Consider the following 25,965-nt stretch of genomic DNA (forward strand, 5'->3'; position numbering starts at 1 on the left):
TTAGAAAGTAGGGGAATGAATGACAAATAGAGAGCAGAATGTTTTGAACTGTCGAGAAGTGAAGTCGAGTCGTAGACGGTAGTGTACGGAGAGTGAGAAAGCCGGTGTAGTTCCGTGAGTGTGGAGTATCTATCGTAGAACGAGAGGTAGGCCAAGTTGAGAGTAAAAGAACCTCCTTGAGCCAAGAGTTCCCGGTAGCTGATTGCAGTTTCGAAAAAGGTAGAACACAGCATCACGACAGAAGCAGGAAACGAGAGCTATACGAGCTAGTTTCGGAGGAGAACATTACTGGAAGCCAGGACGAGGTTTTGATTGCAGCCAAGGATAGCAGGAAACGGGTCTTGTGTGAAGACATTCTCAGTGCACCAGAAAAAGGTCAGTCTCATTTGTTTGGACATGAATGTATGGGTTTTTCGTAGTAAATACCACATTTAAAATTGAAAAAACATAATCAATAATATCAGAAAAGCTTCATCAAACTTAAATAGAATTGTTGCTGATAAATCATAATAGTTAAATGTTAATAAAAACTTTCAATTGGAAATCAAAAGGAAATAAGATTCCCATGTATAAATGTTATGTTTAAGAATAATAAGATATAGCAAATATTAAGCAGTGATTGCCATTTAAATAAAATAAACAATATTTTGATTACAATTGTAACCCATATGTGTTATTATTTTACTCTTTTCTTTCCTATCCCGATTAGGAACCATTAAGAAATACTTAGAAGCCACGTATGTAAGTAATTAATTTTATAAAAAAGCCCTGAGATTGAAAACATATTGATATGTGATCTGGTAAATTAATTAGATTATTATTAAAGCATTGATTAAATTAAATGACATATAAAATTATTATCTCATATCAATAATCAAGATCACAACAACTGTCGTCCAACGTGGAAAGCATTTTGAAAGTATTTCTAGTGGCAAATTTGAAGGATAGAAAGAGTAAAGCTGGTATTTGAAAATTTATATGCCTGTGGTAAAAAGTGAGATACTTACATTTGATAACATAAAATTTTAGATCTCTTTAGGTACAAATTTTACATAACTGATTTAATATTTTATTTTTACGATATTTACATTTGATATATTTATTGACAATTGATAATATTTGGGTAAAAAAAAGTCGTCTTGGTAACATACTAGTAAAATTTCATATTTGGCGGGGATAATACTTCTTGAAAACAAATGTCTGTGACAAGAAGCCAAAGCAAGGACAACAAAAAACAAAAAGAACATTCAGACCAAGAAGATATTTTAGACACGACAATCATGGCATCAGAACAGCAAGAATTATCAGGAATAGATAAACTATTACAACTGATGCAACTCCAGTCACAAAAGCTGGATGACAATCAAAGAGAAACAAAACAAGCAATGGATGAAGCAAAAAGGACAATGGATAAAAATCAGGAGGAAACAAAACAAGCAATAGATGAAACAAAAAGAATAATGCAAGAAAATCAGAAGGAAACAAAACAAGCAATAGAAGAGAACAACAAGAAAATGGAGGAACGCATAGGAAAGTATGAAAAGGAAGTAAAAGGATGTTTGACAACAATGAAAAACGAGATGAAAGAACAAGAAATGAAAATCCAAAATAAAATAAAGGAGATAACGAATTGCCAGAAAAAAGAAATGGAAAGTTTGGAAAACAAGTTGCAAAACGCTATTCAAGCAGACATAGAAGAAGTGGAAAGAAAGATTGCGGAAATCAATACTCAACAAAATGTCGGAGAAAGAAGAGAAATGGTTATACATAGCACAGATGACGTGAAGATAAGGTTTGGCGGGGACGTAAGAAGATTACACCCAGTGCCGTTCATAAATAGCCTGAAAAAGAAAATACAGCACATCGGAAATTTCGAAACAGCAAAAGAAACTATCAGAAACCATCTCAAATATGAAGCAAGCCTATGGTTCGATAGTAAAGAAGAAGAATTCGGCAATTGGCAACAATTTGAACAAAAATTTTTGAATTATTTCTGGGGAAAAGTCCAACAATTGGAAATTAACAAGGAATTGCAAAATGGGAAATACAATGATAGGATGGGTGTATCAGAAAGGACATATGCTTTGCAAATTTACAATAATGCAAAACATTTACAATATAATTACTCTTCGGAACAATTAGTCGAACTGATTGCAAGACATTTCGAGGAAACGCTGGAAGACCATATCACATTGCAAAATTACAAAGACATAGATAGTTTATGCCAATTCCTACAAATAAGAGAATCACGTCTAAGAGAAAGAAAATCAAGAAGGTCGCGAGAAGATTACAGGCCCCGAGAAACACAAGATTACAGAGATAGAAATCAAAATAGGAGGGACTATACAAGACGAGATTTTAATCCCAGAAGGGAAAACGAAAATAGAGACAACGGAAGAGGAAATTATGAACAAAGAAATAGGCAATGGAATGAGGACAGAAATCGAGAATACCAGAATAGAAACACCACACGCTCAAATCAAGAAAACAGAAATAATGGTAGACAAAATGAACAGGGATATCGAGAAAACCGAAACAGATCCGACAGACCAAGAGAAAATAGAAGAGAAGTAAATAATACCCAGACAGATGAATATGACGGAGAGAGACATTATGACGAAAATATAAACAACGATGAGCAACCGGCGTCTTTTCACGACGGCGCTCACTAAAAACCAAAAATCAAACAGGAATCTTTTGTCACCCCAAGGAGTTTATTAAATTGGCAGGAAACAACGAAAAGAAAAATGGAATTAATTTAAAATTTGTGGATGGATTTATCAACGAGAAACCAATTAAAATTATGATAGACACTGGATCTGAAATAACATTGGTCAACAGAAAACTAATAGAAGAAGTTAACTTAACAAATTTAATTTATAAAATACCTAGGGTAAATTTAGTGGGCGCAAACAAACGGACATTGGCAACTATAAATGAAGGCATACGAGTAATGGTACGACTGGGCAAGAATATGTATGCACTACAATGTGTAATAATGCCAAACATGTCACATGACATGATAGTAGGAGTGGACGAATTGGCAGAAAAACATGTAGTGATAGATTTTAAAAATAATACGATGAAACTAACAGAAGAAAAAGAAAAAGAACAGGACAAGGAACATGAGAAACAAAATACGGACGAATCAGGTAAAGAACAAACAGTGGAAATGAATTTGGCAGCGAAGCAAGGACAAAGAAGAAAAAGGAGAAAAGGTCAGAAAAAGATAAAAGAAAATGAAACCTGTGGCTCCTCAAAAGAAGAGTTGAGCCCAGAAGAAGAAAATTTGAGAGTATCAGAAACAAAGGAAACCTGGGATTCCTCAAAAGAAGAGACGGGCTCAGGAGAAGAAGAAATAAAGCTAAAAAATGAAAGTGAAAAGAATATGATTGAAACAGTGGTATTTGAAGAGGAGGTATATGCAAACGAGGATGCAGAATGCACGGTAAACATGTGTGAAGAATCTGAGAAAAAAGACAGAAAATTGATATGTGGAGAAGGGAAAGAAAAAGAATTGCGGTTGATGTTAAGAAACTACGAAAATTTGATCAATGAGGAAAACAGAGTGGCTAAAAAGTACGAACATTCATTTGAGGTGAAAAACTTGGGAAATTTTCGATCAAAGACTTACCCGATTCCATACAAGTATCGACAAGAGGTGAAAGAAGAAATAAATAAAATGTTGGAAGATCAAATCATCGAAAGATGTGATTCACCGTATATTAACCCGATTGTGATAGTAAAGAAAAGCAGTGGAGAATTGAGATTATGTTTAGATGCCAGGAATATCAACCAGCACACTGTATCACAATATGAATCACCTCTAAACATCGAGGCCATTTTTGGAAGAATCACCGGGTCACACATATTTTCGAAAATTGACTTAAAACACAGTTTTTGGTTGATACCGTTGGCTGAAAAGTGTAGAAACTACACCGCTTTTTCTATTGATGGTATTGTCTACCGGTTTAAGGTAGTGCCGTTTGGATTGCAGAGTGCTTGTGCTGCACTCGTCCGAGCTCTACATACCATTTTGAATCGCCACGAAGATTTCATAGTTCATTATATCGATGATTTATTAATTTTTTCACAAGATACTCAGAGTCATCTGAAACACATAGAAATAATTCTGCAAGAATTGGACACAGCGGGATTGAAATTAAACATTGAAAAATGTCAATTTTTTCAAAAAGAAGTCATTTATTTGGGTTTTCAATTGGACACCAAAACAGTAAGATTATCCGAAGACAGAGTCAAGCTCATAGATGAATACCCAAGACCAACGAATTTGAAAACATTGAGAGGTTTTCTTGGCACGATTAATTATTTTAAAAAACTGATTCCCGATTTGAGCCAAAAGGAAATCCCTCTGATAAAGTTGCTTAAAAAAGGAATAAAATGGAATTGGAAAGAAGAACAGGAGGAAGCTTTCGAAACATTAAAACGAGAATTCGCAAAAGGAACGAAAATATACCACCCCATTTACAATTTACCTTTTATACTCCGAACTGATGCGTCCATACAAAAATTTGCAGGAGTTCTGTCTCAAATACAAAACGACCAAGAAGTGCCGATATGTTTTATATCGCGAGTGACTAAAACACATGAGAGAAAATATAGTGTTACAGAATTGGAGTTTGCCAGTGTACTATATTGCGTAAACAAATTGAGGTTTTACTTATTGGGAGCAAAATTCACAATCGAAACAGACCATGCAGCTTTAGTACATATCATGAAGAATAGATTAGTAAATAATAGAATACATAGAGGCATTCTATTATTACAGGAGTATGATTTTGAGTTCCGATATATAAAAGGAAAAGACAACATAATAGCCGACGCTCTAACACGGGATGAGGACACGGGAAAAAAGGAAACAATTACTCTACAGGTGGGACTAAATAGATTAATACAAGAAGAAGGGATATATTCGTTAAATGAGATAAGGACAAACCAAGAAGACCTAGAGGAAAGAGAGAAAAGAAGAGCGGAAGTAGAAAATGACATATATTTTAAGAGAATAGACGGAGAGGAACTATATTTAGTGACACAGACATTGGCCGAAAAGATAATAAAGAAATTACATGAGGACAATGGGCATATCGGTAGCAGAAAAGTTTGGCTCGTTTTTAGGGAAAATTACATCAGCCGACAGGATTACCGCATAGCAAAGGAAATTACCCAGAAGTGCGATGTATGTCAAAAATATAAGAGTCGGAATTTCAAAAACGAAAATGTTGCCAAAAATATTGAAGCCCGAAACAAACTAGACATTGTAGCCATAGATATGTTAAGCGATCTAATTATGACCACTAAAAGGAACAAACATATTCTGGTAATGGTGGATGTGTTTTCAAAATACGTAAAATTATATAGTTGCCGCACCACAAAGGGGGAGGAAATATTAAGAAAAATCGACAATTTTATAGCCATAGTAGGAACACCAAAAAAGATCCTACTGGACAATGCAACGTATTTCCGAAATGATCGTTTCAAAGGACAACTTCGAGAACGAGGAATAGAGACAAATTTTGTCAGCATCAGGCATCCACAGAGTAATCCTTCGGAACGATTCATACAGGAAGTGACGAAATTTCTTCGCATTGCAACAGATGGTCAACATCGCCACTGGGACAGGAAAATGGCGGAAATAGAAAGGTATCTAAATACAATTCCGAGCACAGTAACAAAGGAGACCCCAGAATACATCATGAAGGGTGTAATGCCGATAAGGCCATGGGAAGACCAAGAGCCAAAAGAATATCAACAGGTGATTGAAACCGTACAGAGAAGATTACGGCGAAGCAACGAAAAATATATCCAAAGACAGGAACAAAATAGAAAAAGAAGACCAGTGACTTTCCAAAAGGGTGAAAAAGTACTCGTGAGGGCATTACGAGTATCAAATCTTCCTGGCGGCATTTGCGCAAAGTTGATGCCTGTTTTCGAAGGCCCGTACATCGTGAATAATGAAAATGGGATAAATAGTTATGAGTTGAGGCACAGGAACTCGGAAAAGATCCGAGGAATTTATAATATTCACGATGTATACAAATATCACGAATAAAAGACAGAATTACATGAAGTAGATAGTAAGTTAGGGTATAAGACATAGATTAAAGTAAGAAAATATACAGGGAGTTGGTTTTTGCCTCGAGAAAATTTATTTAAAAATGCAGATAAATTTTATCGAATACAAGGCGGGGATTTGTTATATTTCTATTTGATATAAAAATTAAAATTTGATAATTATAAACAAAATTCACTTTAATATAAAATATTTTCAATTTTCTCAACCACGGGCATATAAATTTAAAACAACCTGTATACAACAAATTGTTATATTTAATTTTAAGAAGTGATTAAATAAGACTCAAGTGAAATCGTTAATAGGTCATTATCGTTGTTCGCGGAAGGTCGTTCGTTATCATCATTAGCCGATGCTAAATAAGACTAAGTGGAAATAGAGAATAGGTCATTAAAATTTGTATATAGTAGAAAGTAATTTTAGAATGGGAATTAACTATTTTCTTTGAAATCCATTAAGCATATTTAGAAAGTTTAAAAATTGGTTTTGAGGAATACTGCGAATGAGAGTTGGTGGTGGAATTTTGATTTGTGAATCTGGAAGGGATATTTAGAAAGTAGGGGAATGAATGACAAATAGAGAGCAGAATGTTTTGAACTGTCGAGAAGTGAAGTCGAGTCGTAGACGGTAGTGTACGGAGAGTGAGAAAGCCGGTGTAGTTCCGTGAGTGTGGAGTATATATCGTAGAACGAGAGGTAGGCCAAGTTGAGAGTAAAAGAACCTCCTTGAGCCAAGAGTTCCCGGTAGCTGATTGCAGTTTCGAAAAAGGTAGAACACAGCATCACGACAGAAGCAGGAAACGAGAGCTATACGAGCTAGTTTCGGAGGAGAACATTACTGGAAGCCAGGACGAGGTTTTGATTGCAGCCAAGGATAGCAGGAAACGGGTCTTGTGTGAAGACAGTCTCAGTGCACCAGAAAAAGGTCAGTCTCATTTGTTTGGACATGAATGTATGGGTTTTTCGTAGTAAATACCACATTTAAAATTGAAAAAACATAATCAATAATATCAGAAAAGCTTCATCAAACTTAAATAGAATTGTTGCTGATAAATCATAATAGTTAAATGTTAATAAAAACTTTCAATTGGAAATCAAAAGGAAATAAGATTCCCATGTATAAATGTTATGTTTAAGAATAATAAGATATAGCAAATATTAAGCAGTGATTGCCATTTAAATAAAATAAACAATATTTTGATTACAATTGTAACCCATATGTGTTATTATTTTACTCTTTTCTTTCCTATCCCGATTAGGAACCATTAAGAAATACTTAGAAGCCACGTATGTAAGTAATTAATTTTATAAAAAAGCCCTGAGATTGAAAACATATTGATATGTGATCTGGTAAATTAATTAGATTATTATTAAAGCATTGATTAAATTAAATGACATATAAAATTATTATCTCATATCAATAATCAAGATCACAACAATATATATATATATATATATATATATATATATATATATATATATATACAGTGGAACCCCGATAAGTCGGCCCCCGATAACCCGGAACTCCGGCTAACCCGGACCGATTTTTATCAGACAAACATTTCAACAATAAAAATGTATTGCTGTTACAAAATCTCGTGAACCTAATTCATTCATTTGGTGACGTCAATATACGAACGAAACGATTGATGAATCCGACATTACTGAAAATATCAGGGTGCAGATGGGACCCTGTCGCGCAATTCGCAGCAAATAAAATAGTCGTATGTTTTTGGCTTCATTTTATTTCGGTTATACATACGCATTTTCAAGGTTCACGAGGTTTTGTACCAACTCTATGTAATATAATATTTGAGAGATAATGGAACCGGATTGAACTACATATAACATAGTAAAAATGACTCATGGTACACCACATTCATTGTCGAAAACAACATGCACCTGTATTATCCTTTATTTTTTTGAAACTGTCTGTGTTAGCATTGTTTAGAAAAGACTATTAAAATTCTTTTTTTAACAATGGTCTTAGTCATCACTTTTATTAAATAACATAACATCAGAGACGGTATTGTGTGTAGTAAAGTCGTATTATTGTTCGCTTCCGTTTTGTAATCGTTCGTAAATTTATTCAGATTTTGTGTTTGCGTGTCTTTTGTCTATAAGAAACTAGAAGCATTAAGTAGAATTGATAAAGGTGAATCTTGCAGCATTATATTATGGTGTCGTTACATCTACAGTATCGGATTGGAAGAAAAATAGAACTAAAATCGAAGAATTTTTTTTTCAAAATGATAAAAGACAGTTTAATCGGTGCAAAGCTAATAAAGCTAAGAATGAGACTTTTGACGACGCTTTGTATGTGTGGTTTTGTGTGGAATGCGAACGTGGTTTACCAGTGTCTGTGTGACAATTATAACGGAGTTTATCTGTAAGCATACCATATTTTATTAATTTTTACAATTTTCTCCGGCTAACCCGGATTTTCGATAACCCGGATCGGCCGCGGTCCCAATTAATCCGAGTTAACGGGGTTCCACTGTATATATATATATATATATATATATATATATATATATATATATATATATATATATATATAATGAAATTCGGTAGGTTTTAAGAGGTAGTTATTGCGCATTTTTGACATACAATTAAGAATTTTATATTCATCATTGGCGTGCATACTGGTATAAACATTTTAGATACATCCCGTATGCATGTTAATGGTGAATATAAAATTCTTAATTGTATGTCAAAAAATGCGCAATAACTACCTCTTAAAACCTACCAAATTTCATATCTCAACCGGTTTTGGAACAATAAATAAATCGTCAGTTTTTAAGAAAAAATTCAACATCCCGTATCTCGGAAACGAAGCATTTGTGGACATATGTTTATAAAGCAAACGGTCATTATTTTTTCATGTAGAATTACATCTTAAAGTTTGTCGCACTTATTTAGAAACAGCCTGTGTCGAGGAAAAACATGGCTAGTTGTTTAAGTACCTAACTTTTTTATTATCCAATATAAGCGAAGAAATCAAAAAGCAAAATTTTAAGAAAGCCTAAGGCTATAGTTCAGTTTTAATTTCAATATTTTATATACGCTAGCATATTCCACAGGGTGTTCCAAACTTTGAGGAAAAAACACACTATCATTGTTACACCCCGTATCCAATGACACTTACCTGTTTAGCAACCATATTATTACATCGACATTCTTGAAGAATAAAGCTATAATATGCTAAAAAATCACTCAAATCGGACAACCGGTTTAGGAAATACGAGACATCAAAAAAGTCCCATTTTTAAGGTGGTGCGTTAATTGTGATGCTTAGTGTATGATATGAATGTAAATAGAGATAACTCAAAATTTAATAAAATCGTATATCAATCGACGCAAAGTTACACGAAGAACTTCCAGTTCTACTTGCGATTACTTTGGGTGAAAACCTAGGACTTACTTTACTAAGTCCAATTACTTGTTTTGACTTACACGAATTCCCTAGGCCTGACAGGCTCGCTGTACACTATATAGTATTTTGAATATTTGATGTCTTGTCAAATTTTGAAAAATTTTCTGTGGTATTTTTTATTTGTTAAATTATTCCATGCAGTAAAAAAATGTGTATACCGGTTTTTATTTTAGGCTTTCTGCAAGAAGAGGACACATTGAAAGTTATGAAAACATGTAATGTACATTCATACAATAAGAAACAACAAATGAGTAGATCTGTTGAAGAAAAAACATTAAAATGTGTAATTTGTTCCAAGCAATTTACTCGAGATGACAATTTGAAAAAGCATTTGAGGATACATAATGGGGAAAAGCCTTACAAGTGTCAAGTTTGTTTGAGGCAGTTCAGTCAATCATCTTATCTGAAAAGTCATATGAGAGTGCACACTGGGGAAACGCCTTACAACTGTGAAATTTGTTCTAAGCAATTCAGTCACGATCACAGTTTGAAAATACATTTAAGGATGCACACTGGGGAAAAACCTTATAAGTGTGAAGTTTGTTTTAAGCAGTTTATTCAAAAAAGTGCTTTAAATACACATATGAAAATTCATACTGGCGAAAAACTTTATAAGTGTGAAATTTGTTTTAAGCAGTTTTCTGTAAAAAGTCATGTGAAAAGACATTTGAAAGTACACACTGGAGAAACGCCTTACAAGTGTAAAATTTGTTTTAAGCAATTTAATCTATCCGGTAATTTGAAAACACATTTAAGATTGCACACTGGAGAAAAGCCATATAAGTGTGAAATTTGTTTAAAGCAGTTTTCACAGAAAATTCATTTGAAAACACATTTGAAATTTCACACTGGAGAAAATCCAGAGTAAAAAAAAGTGATTTTGAAAAGTGCACATGGAAATTTACAAGGTGACAAAATTTTCATGGTGCGATTTTTATTTTAAGCAGTTTAGTGAGGACTATCATTTGAAAGAACATACTGGAGCAAAACCTTAATACTACGAGTATGCAATTTGTTGCAAGCATTTGTTAATTATATTTCGCTCTTTGAGTTTAAAATTATTGTTAAAATACATAATACCAAGTTTAATCAAATGAATGTAAAACAAGAATTTAACAAGTTAAACTTTATTTTGACTAAAAATTAATAATTGAAAATAGTTTCTATCCTTGTGGGATCGGTACTCACCGGAGGGACCGCAGACGTTCGGATACAATTAGCGTCTCTTTGCAAAGACAATAACGTCGACTTTGCTAAGTAACTAGACATTATAGAGATCACAAAGTCAAACGTTAATAGCGTGTCAAGACGAAAATAAGGGAAAACGGTCTATTTCAACACAGGCATCAAGAGAGTTATCGCAAATGTCGTGGGGGTGGGTCTTAACGTTATTATGACAACCGACTTTTGGAATTAAAATGTAACCTAGAAATTTATGTTGAGGAATACTGTAATTGTTTTTTATTGAAAAATGAATTTGGATATTGAGCAGGTTGACATCCATTTTAATTTTAATGATCTAACCAACAATAAATATAAATAATCGGTATAAAAATAATATAAAATATATGAATAACTAATATCCTAACCACAAAAAGTAGTATATTGTAGACAAACTAAGAACGCAACGCGTTTCTCAACACAGTAAACAAGATGATTCACAGTTTTTACTATTCGCCCCGTGCGTCTCCCCTCTATTTACAGTCACGTGACACGCTGTCAGATTTTGTAAGGACGTTTTAACATTGAGTCTTATGGGATTATGTTGTTAAACTTGAATATTTTATTTTGTAGTGATCATAACCGAATAAAATTGTTAGAATTCATTAGTTATTAATTTATAGTGTAATTTATAGTGCAACAAAATATTTTCCTTTTTGGTTAATAAAGATTTATTGACATAAACTGCGATAGTGAGGTTATGTATACATAATCAAACTGTTGGAAAGTGAAGAATTTATATCAGATTAAGAGCGTTTTTATTTTCTGTTTATATTAATACATCATATCACTAGCGTGACACGGTATTTTTTTAAATGTTCCATTTAATCATACAGAAAGCGTCCTTACAAAATTTCAAAAAACCGCCACCATGAGCAGGTCGGTCGATTTTGCCTTGACACTTTGTTAACGCTCAGAGCCAATATAAAATATTTAATATATAAAATGTGTATTCTATTATATTATTTTTGTTTCATCCAACACCAGATGAATGGAAAACAGCATATATGACTCCAGTATATAAAAAAGGTGACAGGAGAAATTGTAAAAACTATAGATGGATATCGGTCACAAGTTCAATGAGTCGGTTATATGGTCGAATACTACGGGACCTGATAGAGGAAGATTATCAATCGTCCGAAGACGAAGAACAAGGAGGATTTAGAGCAGGTCGTTCATGTACAGATAACATCTTTTGTCTTAAACAAATTATAGAAAAGAAAGTTGTGACAAATAGAGAGTTACACGTTATGACTTTTGTAGATCTTGAGAAGGCATATGGGAACTATGGGAAGTCCTGGGCACATCAAACATACATCAAACATTGGTTAGTGCTCTCAAAGATCTATGTTACGGTTCAAACTCCCAAATGAAATTCGGAAACCTCTTAGCTGAAAAATTTGCAGTTACTAAGGGTCTACAATAATGAAGACACAAAGAGCCATGGAGAGAGCAATGTTAGGAGTAAAATTGACAGACAAAAAGCAAAACAACTGGGTCAGAAATAGAACAAAAGTTAAAGACGCAGGCCAACATATAGCCAGGCTAAAATGGAGCTTCGCAGGTCATAACGCTAGACAAACGTACAATAGGTGGAATAGCACGATACAACAATGGAGACCATGGACAGGAAAGAGAGCAAGAGGACGACCCCAGATGAGATGGGGAGACGACATTAAAAAGATAGGAGGAACGCACTGGAAACAGAAAGCACTAAACAGAAGCGAACGGAGGAAACTGGGGAAGCTTATGTTCAAAATTGGACGAATTAAAGGGCAAAATAAGAAGAAGAAGGGTCTCAGACAGGGATGTTGTATCTCTCCGACTCTGTTTAAGATTTATATCTCTGCAGCTCTGAAACAATGAAAAAGGAAAGTCAACGGAATGGGTATACAATTGAACGATCAGGATTGCATATATACTTTACAGTTTGCAGATGATCAGGTGGTGATCTCAAATGACAAAGACGACATGGAATATATGCTTAGAAAACTAATTGAATAATACCAGAAATGGATTAAATATCAATTTAGAAAAGACAAAATACCTCTTAATTGGCGCTGAAGCAGAACAACTCGATATCGAAGACAATCAAAAAATAAATCCATGTGACGAATATAAATACCTGGGCGTCATCTTCGACCGTATTGGAAAAGACAAACGAGAAATAGAACATCAAATCATACAAGCACGAAGAGCTATAGCATGTCTAAACGGAGTTCTATGGAGTAAAGAAATATCAAAGAAAAGAAAATGGAACATATATTAGACAATGGTTAAAACTAGCCTACTTTATGGAGCCGAGACATGTAGAATAACCGAGAAATATAAGAAAAAGGTCGAAGCCACGGAAATGGATGCCATCAGAAGATCGATGAGAATATCAAGAGCCGAAAGAATAAGGAATGAAGTAATAAAACAACAAATGGGTGTAGAGGGCACTATAGTTGAGGATATTGAGAGAAAACAGCTCATATGGTATGGGCATGTGGCCGAATGGGGGACGAAAAATTGCCTAACAAACTATGATGTGGCAACCCCAGAGAAGAAAAAAACGAGGAAGACCACCACAGAGCTGGAATCTGGGAGTTAGGAAAGCGATTAGCGCTCGAAATCTGAATGAAGACCTAACTCAGTGACAGAATACAGTGACGTTTGGGAGTCGGACAACGTATGTTTCATCCCAACGTTATTACCGTCCCTTATTTCAACCTAAATTAATAATAAGCGGGACACGTTATCCGGTATGCATATTTACGGATGCTAGCGTGTGTAGACACCAGGGTGTTGAAATCAGTTAGGGTTTGGAAAAACAGTACATTTACAAATGCTAGCTTGTGTTGACACCAGGGTGTTGAAATCAGTTTTTTGTCAAAATTTTATAAATGTCATTAGTGTCAAAATTTGATATCAGGGAGTAAACTTGCCTGAGGTTGGCCCAATTACAAACAAGCTTTACGGCGCGCGGAAATTTGAATTACTCCTCTTGGTTTAAAAATAGACTTATTAAGTAAACTTTATAGCCCGTGAGGTAGTGTCAAATTTGACCGGAGCATTTTAGCATGGCTGTTGGTCTTATTTAGTTAGGCGTTCCAAAGCTTATTAACAAATGATGTGTCAGCTGGCCCAAAACCGGTGCATAAAATAAAAAAAAACAAGAAAATTAATAATAAAAATAATGACAATTTTATAAAAAAACAGTTTTTATAATACCACGTTTTTATTATTTCTTCCAATATTCCTAAATATAGGAATATTGGAAGAAATCACGATCCTCGGTAATGGGGTAACGACAAGAGAAAGAGTTACTATTATTTATAGGACACAATATAAAAGAATATTATAAAAACAATTATTCTTCAAATCAAAATAATTTTAAAAACAAAAAGGATTTCCGATGCCGGGAATCGAACTCGAGCCTCCGGAGTGAAAGTCAGGTATCCTATCCACTAGACTAGACCATACATGGATGTGACGCATGGGAATAAATATTTGACATATAAGGTCTAGGGTTTTTTCCATCTACATACTTTCATAATTATTATTCTTTCTTGCCTAACCGAGTCGCGCCGGCCGACATACGTTTTCTTTGTCAAACGAGTACTAACTACCAAAATAAATTCATAAAATCCGTGCTAAAATCACCGTATTTTTTTTTAATTTTCTATTGTATTTGTTCTTATTTTAGGCTTTCTGCAAGAAGAGGATACACTGGTAGTTATGAAAACGTGTTGTGTACATTCATATAATAAGGAACAACATATGAGTAGATCTGTTAAAGAAAAAACATTAAAATGTGTAATTTGTTCCAAGCAATTTACTCGAGATGAAAATTTGAAAAAGCATGTAAGAATACATACTGGGGAAAAGCCTTACACGTGTGAAGTTTGTTTAAAGCAGTTCAGTCAATCATCTTATCTGAAAAGTCATATGAGAGTGCACACTGGGGAAACGCCTTACAACTGTGAAATTTGTTCTAAGCAATTTAGTCACGATCACAGTTTGAAAATACATTTAAGGATACACACTGGGGAAAAGCCTTATAAGTGTGAAGTTTGTTTTAAGCAGTTTATTCAAAAAAGTACTTTAAATACACATATGAAAATTCATACTGGCGAAAAACTTTATAAGTGTGAACTTTGTTTTAAGCAGTTTTCTATAAAAAGTGATGTGAAAAGACATTTGAAAGTACACACTAGAGAAAAGCCTTATAAGTGTGAAATTTGTTTTAAACAATTTACTCTATCAGGAAATTTGAAAACACATTTAAGATTGCACACTGGAGAAAAGCCTTATAAGTGTGGAATTTGTTTTAAGCAGTTTTCACAGAAAATTAGTTTGAAAACACATTTGAAATTTCACACTGGAAAAAATCCAGAGTCAAAGAAAAAGTAATTTTGGAAAAATTTTGAAAAGTGCACATGGAAATTCACCCGGTGACAAAACTTTAATGGTGCAAATTTTATTTGAAGCAGTTTAGTGAGGACTATTCTGCCCTCCTAAGCCGAAATGACGTAACTCAATATTTTGCCAAATTTGAGTTAATGGTTGTGTATGGTGCTTATACCAATAAGCATCAAGTTTACTAAGCGAAACGGACATATCTCGCATGAAACCGCTTCAAAACTGCTAATAAAATATCGTGTATCTCAAAAATAACTGTAAATCCTTGTCGAATTTAACTTAACTCTATTTTCCTAAGCAAAAATAACATATGTCAGAGATACGTTAATTTGGCTTAGGAAATGATATGAAATATCCTAGACATGCGTATTTTATGCTTAACGACAAATTGGCGGTCTCCAAATCAGCGAGGTAGTTTACGATTTTGTTAGTTTGTTTTGAGTGTTCAAAATGTGTGAAAAAGAAAATAGAAGTTCGTCTGATTTACCAGATTTAAAACGTAAGTATTCATACTTCAATTTTTTGTCTAAAATCAAAACTAAAGTTAAGTCGTTCACAACAAAAGCAAAACATAACCTCACATTATCATGTTCATTTATTTGCTATTAATAACATAAAAAACATGGTTATTTTAATTTACGATAAAAACATACATTACTCTGACCTTCTCTAGGTCATCTTGTCGGCGCTATTGAAGTTTTTATGTCTTTTTTATGTTATGATTAGCAAGTAACTGAACCAGTATGTATATAATTTTGTTTTGTGCACTTCTGTTCTCAAATAACACTTTTAAACTTGAGTGAATGAGATATTATTTTTAAGATTTTATTTTCTTATTAGATTTGATGGCAACATCCAGTAGAGGTGCACACATGGTTTTATCGGTGTTCAATGACCAAAATCATTCAAATAATTTACCAAACACTGGGAGTGTTTCGGACAACGTCTGCAGTAATGAAGATAGTGGTAAAATGCTAATGGCTAGCTTAAACAAAAATATTCGAGAAAAATTCAAGAATTCATACAAAGCCAGAGATAGTGTAGCTAGTTGTTCGAAAGATCCAGACTACTTGCCCACCAGCAGTAGCAACTCAAGTGAAAGCGAGGATAACATCGAAATAGATAAAGATGAATCAGTTGAAATAGGGCTTTCTAACATAGCTGTAACAAATGAAGCCGTAAGTACTGTTGAATTTACTAAAAAAGGTACAGTTAGAAAAAGAAGAAAATTCGAGTTATCTGTCAGTGATAGGAAAAAACTGAAATGTCGTAGAATGGTAGAAAATCATGCTCTCAAACGTAGTTGCTTAGAAAATAAGTGCAGACTAAAATGTATTAGCAAAATTCCAGAAGATAGACGGTTAGTTTTAAATGAAGAATTCTGGAAACTGGAATCTTCCAAAGATAGAAAAGCTTTCATATTGCACCATATTTCAACATATTCTGTAAAACAAAGAACAACAGAATTCAGCGCTGAACCATATAAGAGGAACAAGTCACATACATATATGTTTAAGGATAGTGATGGTACTATGCAGAAAGTTTGTAAGGTATTCTTTCTTGGTACCTTAGGATATAATAAAAGTGATAATATTATTCGACATGCATTAGGAGTTTCACAAAATTTTGTGGCACCCCCACCAGACAAGAGAGGAAAGCATATTCCACATAACAAACTGGATGACGAAGTAATTCGTGACCATATAATGTCCTACAAGCCATCAATTTCTCATTACAGGAGAGAGCATGCTCCCCATCGCCTTTACCTACCCAGCGATCTTAGTTTCTCTTTAATGCATAAAAATTACATTTTAACACATCCAAAAACTCCATGTTCATACGAAAAATACAGGGTGGTGGCAAAGCAACTCAATATTTCCATTGTAAAATTGGGACATGAAGAATGCGAAATTTGTGAAACCTTTAACTTGCACAATCCAAGCCATACAAAAGATACCATGGACAGTGAATGTGATGGATGCATAGAGTGGAAATTTCACATAGAAAGAGCCACAAAATCACGTGCAAAATATCGTGAAGATGCCGAAAAAGACTATAACAACACTGATACAACTAGTATAACATACTGTGCAGATTTAGAAAAGGTAATAATGCTGCCAAGATTAGAAATGTTTAAAACCGCAATATTTATCAACCGTCTTACCGTTTATAATGAGAGCTTTGTTCCAGTGGGAAAAAAACAAAAAAATTGTAAACCTTTTGCCGCTCCCTGGCATGAAGCTTTATTTGGAAGGAATAAAGACCAAATTATAAGCACATTCTACAACTTTTTCAAATCAAAGAGAGACACATCCAAAATTACCATGTGGCTAGACAATTGCGCGGCTCAAAATAAAAACTGGTCATTCTTCTCATTTTTACTTTATATGGTAAATTCAAACGAAATCGCTGCGGAAGAAATCGAAATTAAATATTTCGAACCAGGTCATACCTTCATGGCAGCTGATTCTTTCCATCATAATGAAGCGAATGGGCAAGCTTTATGACTTTCAAGATTTTGTTCAAGCTGTCCAAAATGCCACTCGTCATACTGAAGTCTTGCCAATGAAATTGGAGAATTTTTTCAATTGGGAAGATTATTCTTCTCAATATAAATTGGGTAAGATTAATCCTAGACCTTATTTGCAAAATATGGTGCAAGTGATCTTCCAAAGAGGAAGCTACAAAATGAAGTACAAAAATGATTTTGATGAGGAATACTTGGAAATTAATTTTTTAAACTCCAAAATTACAAAAAACAATGAATTGACAAAGCCTAGAATGTGTGAAGAGGTAAATGGAATACCACTTCAGAAAAAAAATCATATAATTCACAATATGGGAGGGATCATGAAGACCCGGTTACATTTTTGGGAAAATTTACCTGCTTCGTTAGAATAAACTCACCGCTGTGAATTGTGTTTACTTAGTGTAATATTTAAATGTAAAAGTGATTATATTTTATAATTTTCTTTGTAGAAAGTTTATTTTAATATAATGACATATTTCACTTTAGGTTTCATTTACACACTTTATTTTCATTAACTGGAATAATAATCCTGATAGTATCTGTGTCATACAAGGAACTGATTGTATAATATAATAATCAGTGCAATAACGTAACTAATCTAACTGATATCAATTTCCTAAGCAAAATAAACGTATCTCAATTTTTTCTGTTAAATATATACATTTTTTTAAAAACATGTCAGTACTATTTTAACATCTTCTCAGTAAGTTTATATCCAAAGATACTAGAAAAAATAACAAAAAATAACGTGTCCTGAGAGCAACTAACTAAAATGTTAAATATCTCAGATTAACCAATTCTTGAGTTACGCCATTTTGGCTTAGGAGGGCAGTATTAGTCCAAGTAATGAAGCTTAAAATAGGACAAAACCTCGCAATTTTTACAGAATAGATCGATTTGCTTGAAAATTTGAGAATAAGTATAGTAGATAGTCCAAGGATCAAAATCTATATGAGGCCGAAAGGTGCTTTTACCAGGGGTGGTTGCCACCCCATCTCGGGGGAGGAAATTTTTTATTTTATTTTGACCGCAAAAGTTGGTAAAAACATTCATTCTAAGCAAAAAACGTTCCATACATTTTTTTGATAAAATTAATAGTTTTCGATTTATTCGCTATCGAAAGTGTTAGTTTTAAAAGGAAAAAGTCTCAATGTTTTTAATCAGTTTTCTGCTAATAACTCAAAAAGTTTTCGTTCTATCAAAACAACTTTGCTTAACAAAATGTACCTTTTGAAAAAATAAACAAATCTGTTTTTTTTTTCTATTTTCTTTAAGACCAATAGTAATCGAGCTATACTTTATTTATATGTTAGCTCTTCTTCGTCAAATGCTAAATATTGCAGTTTCGAACTCAAAAAACGGGAAAACTGTGCATTTTTCGAGGATAACTTGTTCAAACTAATTTAAAGTATTTAAAAATATCCATCTACACAAATAAAAAAAAGTCTCTAGCTCAAAAGTTAAGTGACTTATTATGAAAAGAATTGTAACAAAATTGATGTCTGCTTTGCAGGGGTAGTTTAATAAATGACTAAAATTTTATGAGAATAGGCTAGCTGCATATTTAAGAGACTTTATCAGTAGGGCTCAGGAGAGGATTAGTCCAATTTGCATGCCCTAATAAGACGGTACCTAATGAAGTACTTGAATGTTAAAGAAAATAAATTAATATAAGAAGTAATGAAAAGAAAGAGAACTACTGACCGAGAAGATATTACGGAGAACGGTTGAGGGCGCCAGGGAAGTATTTAATAAATGCTTCGCCGAGTGACTTATATTGCTGCACTTAACTAATACCTATTTCAGTTACAAGTAGGGGTATGATAATAAAACATATATTGTTGTAGAATTGTTTTTTTTTTTGTAAAGAAATTCAGAAAAAATTAAATTTATATCAACGACCATGATATCATAGTTTTTCATCACCCTGTATATCACCAAAACTGTTTAGAATTTAATTTTGCTATTAAGCAAGTGTTTTGGGAAAAAGTGAAACGACTAATAAGTGATTCGACGAAATGCACGGGACATGAACAAACATTGCGGTGATTAGAAAGTGGACATCGTGGTCGAAAACAAAGACGGTTTTAAGATCCTTTCCGGGAAGGTTTTTAATGTGGTATACACATTGTATGAGTTTTAGATGTTAAAGTAGAAAGTAGGAAAAAACTAATTATGATATCTTTTGAAATATGACAAATTGGTAAAGTTCTGTGAAAAAATATTTGGTTTCAGAAGAAATGGGCATGAAAGGTTTGGAGAGAGGCGTATTTTGGATTGAGTGGGAAAGCTGAGGTAGAAGGGAGTCAGAATTTGGCGAGAGACGAGAGGTCACTGTGTAATTAACATCGGTGGAAGGCTGTCCAGTTTTTTGTTTTAAAAGTTTAGTAATCAGTGTAGAGTGTGTGTGATCAGCCTTTGCGAGCAGAATCAAGTTGAAACCAAATTGTCGACCGGTTGAAGAGTCAATTTTCCTGGTCCGAGGGAGCTTCCTTTGTTTTGTCTAGAACGAGTAGCTGATTAATATTTTTTTTTGCACAAGATATCGAACAAGGAAAACTGAGTAACAGAATTCGAGAAAATCCTGTATGATTTTTGGAAGCAGTTTGACGAGAGGGACTTTTTCGCAACATTCAGAGAGTACGTGTTGTGAGAATCAAGGACGGCGCAATCCAGAGAACGAGAGAGTGAAGAAACAAAAAGGTTAGTCAAATTATTTGTCGGAATGGGGATAATTTTTTTTATATCAAACCCATATTTGTTTATTTGTTTATTGAACTTTTTTTACGCAGTTAGTCATTTAAAATTTGAGAAATCAAGTCAAAAGAAGAAAAGTAAATTTTATTAAATTTAGTATGAGTAAATAATAACTTAGTTAAATAATTTTTTTGTCAAAACAAGGAGATATCAGAGTTAAGAGTTTAATTTATTAAGTAAGAGATTGTTGCAACAAAGTTTAAATTTAATATTTTTTGAATCACATGTACACGGCTTATTTGATAAAAACAATAGATTACATTTATATGATATTGAGTGTTTTCAATTTTCCTGTTTCCACCCTGGAAGAAGTAAGCAGTCAGAAATATTAGAAGCCACAGATCACAGGTATTGTAGCCAATACAAATTTAGCCCTGAGAATAAAATTTATTCTTCTTCTTCTTCTTCAAATGCAAATCCACTAATGGATGTTGGCGATCACATTTTCCATTAACTCTCTGTTTCTTGCAATGTGTATCAGTGATTGTATGTCGGTAATCCCTGTCCATTGCCTTATGTTTCGGAGCCAGGACATTTTCTTGCGTCCTATTCCTCTCTTGCCTTAAATTTTACCTTGGATTATAAGTTGAAGGAACTGGTATTTTTCGTTTCGCATGATGTGACCCAAATACGTCGTTTTTCTTTTCTTGATGTTTTCGAAAAGCTGACGTTCTTGGTTGATTCTTTTAAGGACATCCACATTTGTGACTTTCGCCGTCCATGGTATTTTTAGGATACGGCGATAAAGCCACATTTCGAAGGCTTCTAATATGTTTATATCCCTCGTTTTGAGTGTCCAGCCCTCTATGCCATATAGCAGCACCGACCACACGTAGCATTTAGTAAACCTTAGTCTCAGTGTAAGGTCGAACTCTGAGCAGCTCGGTACCTTCCTGAATTTTACGAAAGCTTGTCGAGCTTGCTCAATGCGACATTTTACTTCCCTGTCCGATGCCCAGTCTTCAAAAAGCCACGTTCCTAGGTATTTGAATTTGCTCACTCAATGGACTTAGTATTCAGTGTTATGGTGGAGTTTTCAAATGCATCCAAGTTTCTGGAGATGATCATGAATTTGGTCTTTTTGGTATTAATCTCTAATCCCATTCGCTTACTGTATTCTCCGATTATAGTGACAAGTTGTTGAAGATCTGCTATGTTGTCGCAAATTAAGACAGCATCATCAGCATATCGTATGTTGTTGATTAATACTCCATTCACTTTGATTCCCATCTCTGCATCTTCCAAAGACTCTTGAAATATGGCTTCCGAATAAATGTTAAATAAAAGAGGGGAAAGCACACATCCCTGCCGAACACCCCTTCTTATATGTATGGATTTGGATATAGAATTGTCTATTTTTAATTGTGCTGCCTGATACCAGTACAAGTTTTCAATGCATCTTATGTCTTTTTGGTCTATATCAAGCTTCTTGAGGATCTGCATTAACTTGTGATGTTGGACACTATCAAACGCTTTCTCGTAGTCTAGAAAGCACAGGAATACGTCCTTCCTCTGATCGTAACAATTTTGGACCAACACCTGTATTGCTACTATTGCTTCTCTTGTTCCCAAACCTTGCCTAAACCCAAACTGAGAATCACTGATGTCCCATTCACATTTTTTGTATAATCTTTGATGTAGTATTTTTAAGAATATTTTTAAAGTGTGACTCATCAGGCTAATGAGTCTGTGATCCTCACATCTTTTTGCATTGACTTTTTTGGGTAAGGGAATAAATGTAGAGAGCAACCACTGCTGAGGATAGCAACCAGTTTCATAAATAAAATTAAATATTTTATGTAGTGCTGAAATTCCCCTTTCATCTAGTAGTTTGAGTATTTCTGAAGGGATTTCATCAGGTCCAGGTGCCTTATTGTTTTTTGAATATAATATTGCCTTTTCTATTTCCTCTTTAGTAATTGAAGGGCCAGTCAGCTGGTCGTCTGTATAAACTTCACTCATGGGTCTTTCGTCATGAAAGAGCTCCTGAATATAGTTTTCCCATACATGAATTGTAGACGACTTTAGAAGACTTTAACTTCTTCCTGATGTCTGCAAATATTGGGGTGTAATATGGTACGTTAACCCTTAGCATTTAATAAAATATAATAGGTATAGTTTATAGTAATGTAAATATGTTCGGCATTGACCGCTATTGAACTTATCCATGTTATTATTTATTGTTGTATATATAAACGAACCAGAGAAGTGACGACACATTCAGATCAATCGATTAGTCACGATGAAGCAATAACCCAGGCAACCAAATAACGTTAAAAAAACGTCATAATTATCGCCACACGACGTCAGTTTACCACGTTTTTTCGACGTCGAAAATCACGTGAATATGTCCCACCATAACTCAGGTCATTTTTATTACGTTTTAAATACGTGATATGAAAAACGTAGTTTTTACGTCGATTTTGCGTCGTTTTTTAGATTTATTTTTCATTTTATGGCTTTAGAAATACACAATTGAATGGGTCCGCCGAATAACGTTGTAAGCGCCACATGGTCAACGAAAAAGTTTTAATATTGTGATAATGGTGAATTTATACATTTTAAAGGTGAGTAATACAGTTTGTATTTTGTATTTAAAAACTGTATTACCAACCCTTAAAATGTATAAGCTCACCATTATCACAATATTAAAACTTTTTCTTGGACTTCTCACAAACAAACCATGTGGCGCTTACAACACATTATTTGGCAGACCCATTCAATTATTCGTATGGGCATTGTTGGTATTGCAATTTTTCCATTTAAGTAAAACCAAATGGAAGGCTCGTTAAAATGCATAGAATTACAATATCCTCAATGCAACATAATATATATAACTTACATAGAATTTTCACTTATTATATTATATTTACTGTGTCAAGACTGAAACGACATATAAACTAATAAATCATTTATTAACAAATTAAACATTTAAGTCACAATTTAATAACAAACTTAAGTTTAAACCCTTCAAGTTATATAATATATATAATTATACCACACACTTTAAAGGTACGATTATTCCGACAACGACTGCAGATGGCAGTTTTACAGTTGTCACCATGACAGACGTCATTATTTTGCACTATTAATTTGCATAATTATTAGCAACTGACATTCTGTCGGACAGCAGTTGCAGTCAGATGTCGGAATCAGTCTCATACAAATAAATAGTGCAAAGTAATAAGGTAATAACGTCCGTAACGCTGACAACTGCAACTGATGTTTGCAGTTGCAAACATCAATTACGAATCGTACCTTTAGTCCCAATATATTGAATTTCAATGAAAACTCTCTGCTTTATATTTATAAATTTTAAGGAAGACGATTGAATGATGAAAAATAGGACAAAACTATAATAGTCTGTGTTCTCAGATATATTTCCATACTCATAATCCTCAAATTGATTTCAAATAATTATTACACATTTTTGCATACAAAAAGATCTACAGACACCTGAAAAATATATTTTTTGATTAGGGGACTGTAATGACCAAACTAAAATGATAAAAACAATTTACACGTGATATCTGATAATACACACTTAAAAGACTAATACATAAATACTCATGATGAAGAATGAGTATTTAATATTACTTACCACCAACTTTTTCTTGAAAATATCACTTTGTAAACAGTGAGGTCAGTCGTGTGGTATGACAAACTGGGGACTAACATATTTTTCGTAATAAATTTGCCGCAAGGGAGATATGGTGTATATGAAGAGGTCACTATTTAATCTTCTGGTACAAATATGTATGTGCATCCTTTTTTAAACAAGTAGGGATTTTTTCAAATAAATGCCAGTATAATAACTCATTTTCAAAGAAATACGGAGTTACACAGTTTACAAATTAGGACGACAATATGTCTGGTTTCATACAGATATAATGACGTAAATAAATCTAATATTTAAAACCAATTTATCCAAAAGACACTAATACTGTTATTATACATGAAGAAATAAAATAAAGCATACCTTTTCAACAATAATATAGAAATCATTAAAAATTTTTACTCCAACTTTCAAAACAAATCCAGTTGTGAAGGCTTTTATGTGCCTAAAGGCTTTTGTATGCTTTCATCTGCTGCTTAAAGTAGTAACTGTGAGACTATACCAGATATGATGACTGAATTGTATATGGATCTAAATCTCCAATTATTTTCAGCTTCAATATGAATATCTAAAACAATAATAGAAATAATGTTATTGCTTGTAAAATTCATCATTATTGATAAATATCAGGGAAAAATGAACAGTAAATAAAAATTGTTTCACCTACCTTTTTCTCCAACATTTGGAGTTTCCAATAATAATTTCCTTAAATAATCACTTTGCATTGTGGTAAATTTATAAAATTCACAAATGACAAACAAAAGTTTTAAAAAAATACACAAAAAAAAACAGCCAACAAAATCCAAATGAATCCAAAATTCCAAAATAGAAATTACGATATCAAACAATGAAATGAAACGACGATACAAATCAGTGATGACTCGATGACTGATACCTTAGAGGATGGAAAAATTTTTTACCCTTGGAGACGGTAAAAAAATTTTCCATCGTCAGACTGATACAAATACCAACATAACCTATAACCTTCTTTGCTTCTTTTTTTGTTTGAATGAAGTTAAGCTTAATTCTACCAATTTCGTGACGTCAGACTTAGGCTGTCTGAAATGAAAATGTCTTTTAAACGTATTTTAACGTCATTAATCTTACGTATTTAAAATCACCTACAAAAGACGTCAATATGAAGTAATGTTCAACTACGTGTGTATATTCAACCAAAAACTGACGTTCCCAGCAAACAGACCGACGTGTTAATTACGTGAATTTTGGGTACATTTGTCACCAATATACGTAAATTGCTTACGTGAATTTCACGTGAAAATTTGGTTGGAATGTCACATTGAAAATACGTCTTTAAATTACGTGAATAACTCGTCTTCAATAGACGTGTTATTAACCTTAAATAGCAATAAAATGTTTCGGGAAATTCACGTTGCAAATACGTGTTGATTAACGTATCTTTTACGGAATGTATATATTAGTATTCACGTGAAAGATACGTCCTCGGTTCACGTAAATAATTCGACCTTAATTAACTTATGAATCACGTAATTATTATCCTTATATGATATAAATAAAACAAGCATAATATAAAGTATGAACAATGTATTTATTTAGTAGAATTTAGAGACTTTAAAACATTTGTCTTGTATAATTATTATACAATATAATGAACCAAAAAGGGTACCGACCTAAAGACACATTAAAAAATTTGCCAAAACACAACACATGCACTGGTTATTTATTCTGTGACACATGTCACTTTTTATTTCTAGGAGGCACTTCGACACTTTCTTGTTTTTTTCTAATTGCATCATTGGCACTTCAACCCTCGAGCAGTGAGGTAAACGTTAATACGAAAGACATTATTATAAATAAACCCGCCTAAAATAAAACGAAGGAAATAAAGCTCTTCACGTTTCACTTTCACTTTTTGTTGTGAGAAATGTGAGA

At 33.4% G+C, this 25,965-nt stretch overlaps 1 protein-coding gene across 2 annotated transcripts in view; it reads left to right on the forward strand.

Annotated features, from left to right (window-relative positions):
- Nucleotides 1-15,298, forward strand: part of LOC114338422 (zinc finger protein 239-like) — a 34,113-nt gene extending 18,815 nt beyond the window's left edge. Inside the window, exon 2 of one of the 2 annotated variants that reach the window (XM_028289019.2) lies at nt 14,436-15,298. In XM_028289019.2, the coding sequence (XP_028144820.1) occupies nt 14,436-15,142 (707 nt within the window). In that variant the 3' untranslated portion in view covers nt 15,143-15,298. The other variant, XM_028289021.2, reaches the window with a different exon arrangement.
- The last annotated feature ends 10,667 nt before the right edge of the window (nt 15,299-25,965 follow it).

The sequence above is a fragment of the Diabrotica virgifera genome, chromosome 2 (assembly GCF_917563875.1).
Source record: "Diabrotica virgifera virgifera chromosome 2, PGI_DIABVI_V3a".
NCBI classification, from domain to species: domain Eukaryota; kingdom Metazoa; phylum Arthropoda; class Insecta; order Coleoptera; family Chrysomelidae; genus Diabrotica; species Diabrotica virgifera.